Raw genomic sequence first — 11,594 nt, 5'->3', positions numbered from 1 at the left:
TCAACAATGCTTCATCTTAGAACCATGTTAAACCTCTGATGGAGATGGCTATAAAATTTATACATATATGTTTACAATTCCATTTACAGATACTGTGAACTTTGTTTTGTACATGTTATACTCAGGGGTAGAGTTGGGTCCAGATTTGATTTAGGAAGCAGTGGGCAGATTTGTAACATTTTTTTTTATTTGCAAGGCTAATAAAAAAAATTAAATTGCAGTGCTGTCAATTTTACCAAAGTTATGTTAGATTATGGTGTTAATGAGTGGTTTTGGTGAGCTTCACCTTGTCTCAAAGAGAGATGGTACTCTGGTGAGTGAATTAGTGCCACGATGGCCAACTTGTTTATTTGCACCATAAACTAAATTTAGACCAAATTAATGTCTACCTCTGAAGGTTGTATTTTATTTCATAATCTGTAGCTAAATGTTACATGTGCATGTTTAGGAGTTGTGCAATATTTCTATACTAATATTCACCATCCTGAAGTTTGAATATGTATTCCAGAATATAGAAAAATAAGGAATAAGATCTTGCTTATAATGTATGACAATCGACAATTTGTACATAATGTCCATCACCAGGAAAAAAAATTGTTTATATTATTACATAAACATGCATCTTTAACATCATTGGTAATATTCATACATTTTGTTCTCGGTCTGCCAAATCAGATACTGGGATGTCTCAATTCATGACGACATTTCTGTTGCTATCTTGACATAAATGTACCTAATGATTTACCAAAATACTTAAAAACAACATTATATGTTATTTCCTTACTGATCAGATGAAAATTTACTGTTATTTGCAGTGTTAAAATCAAATATTTTATTTTGAGTATGAAAATTTATGTAAAGTAATTTAAATATTTTTTTCAGATCCTTTAAGCATAAAATTGTATTTGGCATGCCTTCACTGGCTTGCCCTTTTCATTAGAAATATCAGCTTCAGTCTACATGTAGACTAGCCACTAGACTGATAAATAATATATTTCTACATTTTTCTCCCTTTTTTTTTGTCTAATTCCATTTCATAGAGACAATAGTCAGTCTATTTTAGAAATTTTCACAGAGGAATGATGTTACAATTATCATAGGATATAGACTGGCTAAGTTCACTACATTCACTCATAAAAATGTAAAAAGATATATGAGCCGTGCCATGAGAAAACCAACATAGTGGGTTTGCGACCAGCATGGATCCAGACCAGCCTGCGCATCCGCGCAGTCTGGTCAGGCTCCATGCTGTTCGCTAACAGTTTCTCCAATTCCAATAGGCTTTAAAAGCGAACAGCATGGAGCCTGACCAGACTGTGCGGATGCACAGGCTGGTCTGGATCCATGCTGGTCGCAAACCCACTATGTTGGTTTTCTCATGGCACGGCTCATATCATAGTTTAGGAGCTAGTCTAGTCTAAATGGTATATGGAAAATAAAGTTTCTGATTTATTTCATTTGAAGTGTGCATATACATTATCCCCCTTTAATATACTATAAAATGACTCCACAGATTAAATTACTGAATCTAATGAGTCTTGTTCAATTACTCAAGGTAATTATTAAATACAGATCAACTGAAATTATTACATTTTATTTCATGATTGAAATATGTGTAGATTATTACTGACAATGTCTTAGTATGTTTTCATGGGTACAGAATTATATTTGAATGTGCAAGAATATGATTATGAATTATAAATAATGGGAAATTTTGATCAAAACTATTCTTCACTAAAGACAATAAAGATGTACATATTTTCTTACAAGAACATAGAACATACATTCATTTACATTAACCCTTAGCCTGTTGGCGGCGATTGGTTTTGCCTTTGCGACCAGTGCAGACCAAGATCAGCCTGCACATCCTTGCAGTCTGATCATGGTCTGCACTGTTCGCTATTCAGTCAGTAAATTTTCAGTGACACCCCTTTGAATAATAAATGGTATTGCCCAAACTGAATGATGGAACAGTCCATTTTAGAAATTTAGCAGGTAAGGGTTAATGAACAGGTTTTTTTTTCCTTTTACAGGTAAAATTAACCCTTACCCAGCTTAATTTCTATAATGAACTTGTCCATCTTTCAGTTTGGACAGTACCATTGACTGTTTAAAGGGGTGCTTACTAAAAAGATACTGACAGAATGGCAAACGATGCAGATCTTGATCAGACTTCATGGATGTGCAGGCTGATAATGATCTACATTGGTTGCAAAGACAGAATCAGAATCAATCAGGTCCAGCATGATAGGGAAAAAATATCTCTCACTTGTGAATACCAGATTTTACCTTGTTACACATTCAGTTGAACCTGTATTATGCAGCCAGCAAAGGAAGCTATACAATCTGGGCCCAGTTGTTCGAAACCTTAAACGGCCGTTAAACTAACTGCTGGTTAAATTTTATTTCAAAATATTAGTCTTGATGGTAAGCATTTGTATAACGTTTTGGTTCCATTGTAGTCATTTTAGTGTTAATAATCTTTAACTCATAAATTTGTTTTACTACGTCCTCTAAAATGTTGGAAGATGACCTTTAAAGTTAACCGACAGTTAGCTTTATATCAACTGTTAAAATTTCGAACAACTGGGTCCTGGCTGCTTAAGACAAACTGAAGTTTGAACAAAATGTCACTTTGGGAAGTTAGCTGACTGACTGCTGAAGACAAGTAGTTTCTTAACCTTTAGCCTGATTCTGCCTTTGTGACCAGTGCACTGCACTGCAGACAAAGATCAGCCTGCACATCCAGTTCGCTATTCAAGTCAGTAAATTTTCAATGAACACCCCTTCAGATGATAAGTCGAACTGCCCAAACTGAATGGTGGGCCAGTCCATTTTATAAATTTAGCAGGGTAAAAGTTACCGTAATACAGGATCAGCTGTACTTGCATTTTGATGTTCACATCTCAACAATGGGAAAGATATTACATTGAACAGAAAATTCATCCTGCTAATCATTTTTTAATATTTTTCAATTAACAAAAAAAACTATTTCGCTGGATAAAATTGGTTATTTTTTATTGCTTTGCAATTTCTGTTGCACCAGTTAGGTGTTTGATATTAAATATGTTTGATCTTTTTATATACTAGAACATTCTGTATTGACTGGTTTATTTTTTACTTGCAGATTTGGTTGTTTTATTTTATTTTCATTTTGTGCATTATAGATAGAAATTTATTAGAATAAATGTATTTTACATTATTGTTAGTCTATAATCTAGCATATTACTCAGTAAGGCTTGGTTTAAATTAATGTCGTGTTTTAGATCTGTGAAATTGTATATTTTTAACACTTTGTGAACAAGCTATTATATTGACCTATTGTGTGACAGCATTGATAATAAAATGACATATCCATTAAGTAAGTTTTATAATTAATATTTTGTTGGCAATGGTTACTCCAAACAGTTCGAATTTCACAAAGAAAGGTGGGAAGTAGTCAGTGTGTTCGGTTGGGGGGTTGTAGGTGAGGTACTACGTTTTTTGGGGGGTTTTGGTTGAAATGATGCAGCTAACTGTGAAATCAAAATATTCATGGTTGAATAATTTTCATGGTTTTCATGGTTGCATCAGTCCACAAAATTAAATCCAAATGAACAAACAAAATTCTCATTCATTTTATCTCTGAATATTGAAAACTACAAATTCATATCCCCTAGAAACAGCCATATAGACCAAAAGCACAAAATTTCATGCCCACAAAATCAAATGATTTAACAGTATTTTTACATTACCTGATTTTCTTGTCAAGTTATTACTGTGCTTCTAGATATATATTGGTGCTGTTATCTACTACAATATATTAGCAAGAGCCATCAGTAAAACTGATATATGCTCCCCAAATATGTATTGGACATGGCTCATTCTCAACTACTGTAGTATCTTCTAATTTCGTCAACATAAAAATCCCATGGGGACATGAATTCGTAAATTTTAAAGATGAAATGTACACAAACTTTGCTTATTTTACTGTTTTTTTTAATTGATGCAACAACAAAATTCACAAAAAAAAAACAGTCATAAACAAATATTACTGCTTTTTAAAAGCAGATATTGCCAACTTTCAGGAACAAATTAACAAAAATTGTTTTACAAGACAGTTTTATTTATTTCAATACAATACAATACAATTATACTGTTTCATTTTACATTTGATACTTGCAAAATTAGGGAAGCAGTCGTGAAAAACTAAATTCACTGCAGTAACTGAGAATAATGGCAGAAAACACTACCTCAGCATATGTTCAGGCATTTCTTGCCAACCTAGCAGGGATATTATAATATAGTTTGATCACATGCCAGGAATAGTATTCCTGTCTTTCCCTTGGGAATGAACTTTGTCTAAACTAGTGTGAATTTAAGTACCCTGATAATAGCCATATTATAACATCATAAACTACATGTATAAGCATAATGCCCATGCAGTCCTAATCCACTCGCTATCGCAATCTATATTTAACACAATATTGGCAAGAAAAAGGATTGTTTTCCAAATCCTTTGGACCGCATGGATTATAAACTTCTTTTACGTAAGCTCTGTTTCTCATTCCACCATGTACCTTGGTAGGGATAACCCTGTGTTACACAAGCAAGCATGTAAGATCCTTACAGCCTCAGATTTATTCATATAAGTAGTATTATCTGTCGGAAGTCTCAGCAGGGTATTAAAAACTTAGTGGATTTAAAAGAAGCTTGTATTTTTGTTTTACAACCCATCTTTTTCCTTGTAGGCAGTAAGGCTAAAATATGCTGTAAATATATGCATGTAATGTAAGTATCTCTATTTGTGTCTCAAAAAAGAAACTTTAATAAAGTTACTGAATTAACTCGAGTTTCATCAAGGCTTTTTGATCTTATTGCTTATTCAAACTATTCTTATGCAATTTGTATGCTATATATACATGTATAACAAGATTTTTTATTAAAGGTTTGCACAAGTCTTGAATTTATTATTTTGTGTTATTCACCAATACACAATTTTGTTATACTAAATGAGCTTCATGCAGCCAATAATAATAAATAACAAAAAAAACACCAAAAAAAAATTGTTACATGTAAAAACCATGTACAATGTATAAATATGAGACTGAATCAACAGTTATAGATCATATGGCCACTTTTCACCATGAAGGTCGGAGGAAGATGCCAGGTGCCCTCTGGGCATTATTTCATCACAGGTGGGTGGTTAGAAACACAGACTTTCTGTTAGCCAGATACTGTGAGATCATTTAAATTCGCTGGCATGAAATTTCGCGCAAACGTGAAGAAGGACTGTTTCGCGCAGGCTTAAATTCGCGCATTTTCAATTTTAGAAAGGGAAAATATAATCAAAAAATAATAATAGCAAGGTCTTAAATTCGCGCATCAGTCCTAGCGCGAAATACGCGAAAAATTCGTCCTACGCGAATAAAAATGATTTCACAGTAGATGGCTTTCTCTTATGGAAAAATTCTACACCCTAAGCAAAGCTTTGAACCCACAGTGGTTAGGGACAAGTGATTCGATATCAGCAAACTTAACTTCTCCGCAAGGACTGCCACAGAAGCCCATAAAGCCCTGAAGTACTTCCCAGTCTTCTGGTTTAGGCTTCTATTCTACAGCAACAAAAACGAACAGTTTGACTTTCATATTGACACGGTCTATCATTATATGATTAATACTGTATTGTACAGCACTGGTCTCAACCTGGCTTGTCTGTATTCTACAGCTACAATACATAAACATTTTGTCTGCTTCAGATGTTTGAATTATCTGTCTGTTTGGCAATTCTGCATTCAGCATGAACTGAGGTAAACTCTGAGTATGATGCTGTTCTTTCTGAAGACATTACTTTGACTTTTGACTGACCATCATTTTGCCTTCCACTGTCTAGGCTCTAATGTGATATTAGCAGTTTCTACTTCGATTCATCATAATGTTATGAAGAAGTACCCCTGAAATAGAAAAGTACCTATAGTTTTAATATAATGCTATATATACATACTTATATTATACAACTGAAACTCGGAATCTCAATCTTTTTTAAGTCCACTCCATTTATGGTGAATCCGACAAACACTTGGCTTAAACGTCCTTAAAAACATTTCCTTGAGACAATCTGCACACTGAGCAATTTTTGAAATTTCTACAAAACAAGTCACACTGAAGCTGTTTGTTAACTTCCCAATGATGTTAGGGCAGACATAGATCTTTAACATTTACATAACTGCTGTAAAATAATCTCATAGATGAACAATACCATAATGTTAAAAACATAGCGGATATTTGGTTGTTTTGAGTGAATATGGAATATATCTCACTGAGAAGTGAGAAAATTTCAAATATTTTCATGTGCACGTACTGCAAGTGAAAATGTGAAAGTTTTCTCACTTTGAAGTGAGATATTCTATATAACGGGTCACTACAATTTTCATTCTGTTTTAAGCAAATAATCTAAACTTTATACACAATGTACAAGTAGATCGGTAAAGCCATATCATTTACAGTGAGTGATATGCAGTGAGTGATATGGATTATATCTCACTGATAAAACACAGTTTTTCATCAGTTAGCATAAAATAAATGTGTTTTCACAATGGCCATGCAATAGATCTAAGGTCTGTCCTACTGATCTACTGCTGTAGGCCTACGAAAGAAGGACATGCATACAAGGATATTTTTAATATTGAGCTATTGTGGAAATGCACAGTTCTTGACATCTTTTTACAAGATCTCATTTTAAATGTTTGAAACTGAATGCATCTTGATGAAACAAGTAAATGAAGTATTGGCATGCAATACAAAGTCCCCTACAGGAAGACAACTGATTTTCTCTACTGCAGTATAACATAATGATCTGATATCTGTCAATGATGTACTGTAGTATATATACAATATGTTATAACACAACATTTGGATTAAACTTTGCATATATAAAAATCCCCAGCTGTTGACTGCTTATAACATCTATAAATATAAAAAGTATCTAATTTCAATTTCGATAACATTTCATTTTGAAATTGGTGGGGAAAATATGAGAAACAAGAACTGTCACAGGAGACAGCACGCTTGACTATTTCGATGCTGGATAGTGAAACTGGGCACATCTGAGGAAACTAGAGCTGTCACTGGAGTGTTTGATGACTCCAATTGTGGATGAAGATATTGCACAATAGCCTGAGTCTATATCAAAAATATCAACTTAAAGTAATAAGAGAGGTAAAGATAAAATGTATCAAAACACTATATAAGTATATCCTAAGCAAAAAGGGGCATAATTCATTAAATATTGGTGCCAGAGTTTTGCAGCTTGTGTCATATAGTGTGGGTGATGATGTTGAACAACTGTTTTAAGTTTGAATCAAATCCATTCAGTAATAATAGAGACAGAGTGAAAGTGCATCAAAACTTTAGCCTAAAATTCTAAGTAAAAAGGGGGAATAATAAATGAAAAATTGGTGCCAGAGTTATGCACCTTGTGTCATATGGTGTGGGTAATGATGTTGAACAACCATTTTAAGTTTGAATCAAATCTATTCAGTAATAACAGAGACAGAGTGAAAGTGCATCAAAACTTTAACCTAAAATTCTAAGTAAAAAGGGGAAATAATTCATGAAAAATTGGTCCCAGAGTTATGCACCTTGTGTCATATGATAAGGGTAATGATGTTGAACAATTGTTTAAGTTTGAATCAGATCCATTCAGAAATAACAGAGATAGAGTGAAAGTGCATAAAACTTTAACCTGAAATTCTAAGTAAAAAGGGGAATAATTCATGAAAAATTGTGCCAGAATTATGCATCTTGTGTCATATGATGTGGGTGATGATGCTGAACAACTATTTTAAGTTTGAATCAAATCCATTCAGTAATAACTGAGGTAGATTGAAAGTGCACCAAAACTTTAACCTGAAATTCTAAGTAAAATGGGGGTGTAATTCATGAAAAAATGGTGCCAGAGTTATGCACCTTGTGTCATATGATGTGGGTGATGATGTTGAACAACTATTTTAAGTTTAAATTAAATCCATTCAGTAATAACAGAGATAGAGTGAAAGTGCATCAAAACTTTAACCTGAAAATCTAAGTGAAAAGGGGGGATAATTCTTGAAATATTGGTGCCAGAGTTATGGCCCTTGTGTCAGATGATGTGGATGAGGATGACGAATAAATATTTCAAGTTTGAATCAAATCCATCAAGTAATTACAGAGATAAGTTGAAAAAAGAGAAAGTGCTACAAAACTTTAACCAAGTTGGGGACGCGGAAAGACGCCGATGCCGGCGCCGGGGCAAGTAAGATAGCTCTCCTTATACTTCGTATAGTCAAGCTAAAAATGTAAGAAATCATCATATGAAAAGGGAAGTAATGTTGAAAAAAAAAATACACCAACACTTTTTTTTAATTAGGTCCATATAACACATGAGCTTTTATAAAAATACTTAACAGACTAGACTGGAAAAGATCAATGTTGACTTTTGACCTTCAGGTGTGACCTTGACCTTTGAGATAGGGTTAAGAGTGTTGCATGTCACATCTCATTATGGGAAACGTGTGCCAAGTAATATTAAAATCCCTTAATGGATGACAGAGTTATTGACCATACAGGAAAAAAAACATTTACATTTGACCTCCAAGAGTCTGACCAAGAGACTTTGACCTTTCAGCTATGTGTCTGGGTGTTGCGCATGACATGTCATCTTATTATGGGGTACATTTGTTCCAAGTTCTATTAAAATCCCTTTAAGGATTGTTGAGTTAGAGACAGTACAGGAAAAAAGCCCTGTTGGCCTTTGACCTAAAGTGTGACCTCGACCTTTGACCTATGGATCTGGATTTATACATGACACATTGTCTTATTATGGGGTACATTTATGCCAAGTAATATCTTAATCTCTTTAAAGATTGTTGAGTTACAGACCAGAGAGGAAAAAAGCTCCGTTGCCCTTTGACCTCCAAGTGTGACCTTGACCTTTGAGCTTAGAGTCCAGGTTTTGTGCATGACATGTTGTTTCATCCAGGAGAATATTTTTATCAACTAATATTTAAATCCTGTTTTGTATGACAAAGTTATGGGCTGGACAGGAAAAAAAAACTATTTATATCTTATACATTTAAGTGGTGCTATAAAATTGATCTGTCAGGCTTTAAAGAGAATTCCTATAGTTTGTTTCCTTTCATAGATTTTTTCAAATTCACATATATGATAGGAAATTTGTGCTGAAAACAATGAACAAATAAAAACAATGGATCACCAGGCTTGTGTTTGTGAAAAATTGTTTTGAACACACCCACTGTTGCTGTAACTGCTAGCTGTTTTTCAACATTGTCATTATTTTCTGCACATTGTCATTATTTTCTGCTCTTTTTATTTTTATAAATACCAACAAAAATATGCATCAAGACAGCACAATAAGGTTTATTCTTTTTACATATTTTATTATAGACTTATTTGATATCATAGACATATTTGTAATACTACAGCATTACAATAATGGGTACAAATGAAAAAAAAATCTTGTTTCATATTCACTTTTGTGAGCTTTTTACAATGAAACATACTCATAGTAAAGAGGTTTTTTTTTTTTAATTTTGAACAAGAGCTGTCACTAATGGTGACAAATGCCCCCCGCAGCACCTTATCCTTTGACCTTGTGACCCCGAAGTCAGTAGGGGTGGTGTACTCAATAAATACTATCAGCATATGAAGTTTGAAGGTCCTGGAAGAAGTAGCTCGCATGAAAAGTGCCTTCATGCAGAAAGTTAACGTTGGCCCCTGTGACCTTGACCTTTGACCTGGACCCCAGTCAGTAGGATTGGTGAACTCATAAAATACTATCAGCATGTGAAGTTTGAAGGTCTTGGGTGAAGTGGTTCGCGAGTAAAGTGCCTTCATGCAAAAAGTTAATGTTAGCCCCTGTGACTTTGACCTTTGACCTGGTGACCCCAAAGTCAGTAGGGATGGTGTACTCAATAAGTACTATCAGCATGTGAAGTTTGAAGGTCCTGGGTGCAGTGGTTCGCGAGTAAAGTGCCTTCATGCAAAAAGTTAACGTTGGCCCCTGAGACCTTGACCTTTGACCTGGTAACCCCAAAATCAGTAGGGGTAGTATACTCAATAAGAACTATCAGCAGGTGAAGTTTGAAGGGCCTGGGTGCAGTGGTTCGCGAGTAAAGTGCCTTCATGCAAAAAGTTAACGTTGGCCCCTGAGACCTTGACCTTTGACCTGGTAACCCCAAAATCAGTAGGGGTGGTGTTCTCAATAAGTACTATCAGCACGTGAAGTCTGAAGGTCCTGGGTGCAGTGGTTCGCGAGTAAAGTGCCTTCATGCAAAAAGTTAACGTTGGCCCCTGTGACCTTGACCTTTGACCTGGTGACCCCAATGTCAGTAGGGATGGTGTACTCAATAAGTACTATCAGCATGTGAAGTTTGACGGTCCTGGGTGCAGTGGTCCGCAAGTAAAAGGCCTTCATGCAAAAAGTTAACGTTGGCCCCTGTGACCTTGACCTTTGACCTGGTGACCCCAAAGTCAGCAGGGGTGGTATACTCAATAAGTACTATCAGCATGTGAAGTTTGACGGTCCTGGGTGCAGTGGTCCGCAAGTAAAAGGCCTTCATGCAAAAAGTTAACGTTGGCCCCTGTGACCTTGACCTTTGACCTGGTGATCCCAAAGTCAGTAGGGGTGGTATACTCAATAAGTACTATCAGCATGTGAAGTTTGAAGGTCCTGGATACAGTGGTTCGCGAGTAAAGTGCCTTCATGCAAAAAGTTAACGTTGTGACGAACAAACTAACTAACTAACTAACGAACGGACGGATGGACAGTTGAAAACTAATATGCCTCCCTTCCGGGGCATAAAAAACTGTTTCATAGAATTTTTTCCTGTTTTCCTTGTGTACAGATAATTGTATTGTGAACACAGAAATGGCCAAAAATGTATGAGTCACCAGGCTAAATTGTATGTTAAGACTGCTTGAATACAACATCTGTTCGGACGAAAAATGGCGCGAAGCTGACCAAATTGATTATATCTCATGCAAGTTAAAACAAGAAGCTGCGTTCAATAAACGCTTGATGCCCCCGGTGGCATCCTTGTCGATACAAAGCAACCTAAGTCCAAAACGATTTCAAGTTCAAGGTCAAGGTCAAACTGAGGTCAGGTGATGTCTGAAGATGAGGAATGGTCACAGTTTACATCTGCATTAGTATAAAGTCATTCTAGTAAGGGGTATTGATGCTAGACGAAACAGTCCAATTTGTTTAACCTCGTACGGACGGAAGAATGGACAGACAGGACAATCACTATATGCCTCCCGCATCAGTAGATGCCGGGGGCATAAAAAGTTTAAAAAATCTTAATTTTTTCTATAACTGAATACTAAATGATATGAAAAGTGATATTGTCTTATCAAAACAAAGTTAACTGTCTAACATTATATGAACAATACTGTCTTTGTACTAAAATGTGCTGTCAAAACACAGCCACAAACAGTAAGTTGCATGATGATGTCAGGCATGATACATGTCAGTACAACAGAAATCAGTATCAACATTTGATTACTGATAAAACTTATTGCAAATTGTTATTTTATTCAAGATTCCTCATATTTAA

At 35.1% G+C, this 11,594-nt stretch overlaps 1 protein-coding gene across 2 annotated transcripts in view; it reads right to left on the bottom strand.

Annotated features, from left to right (window-relative positions):
• Window positions 1–4,084: 4,084 nt before the first annotated feature.
• LOC123533925 (rRNA methyltransferase 1, mitochondrial-like) overlaps window positions 4,085–11,594 on the bottom strand; it is a 29,218-nt gene continuing 21,708 nt past the window's right edge. For both annotated transcript variants that reach the window (XM_045315904.2, XM_045315905.2), the window contains exon 9: window positions 4,085–5,933. In XM_045315904.2, the coding sequence (XP_045171839.2) occupies window positions 5,887–5,933 (47 nt within the window). In that variant the 3' untranslated portion in view covers window positions 4,085–5,886. The remainder of the gene's footprint in view (window positions 5,934–11,594) is intronic.

Source organism: Mercenaria mercenaria, chromosome 12, assembly GCF_021730395.1.
Source record: "Mercenaria mercenaria strain notata chromosome 12, MADL_Memer_1, whole genome shotgun sequence".
NCBI classification, from domain to species: Eukaryota; Metazoa; Mollusca; class Bivalvia; order Venerida; family Veneridae; genus Mercenaria; species Mercenaria mercenaria.
This window is presented reverse-complemented; position numbering and strand designations above follow the sequence as displayed.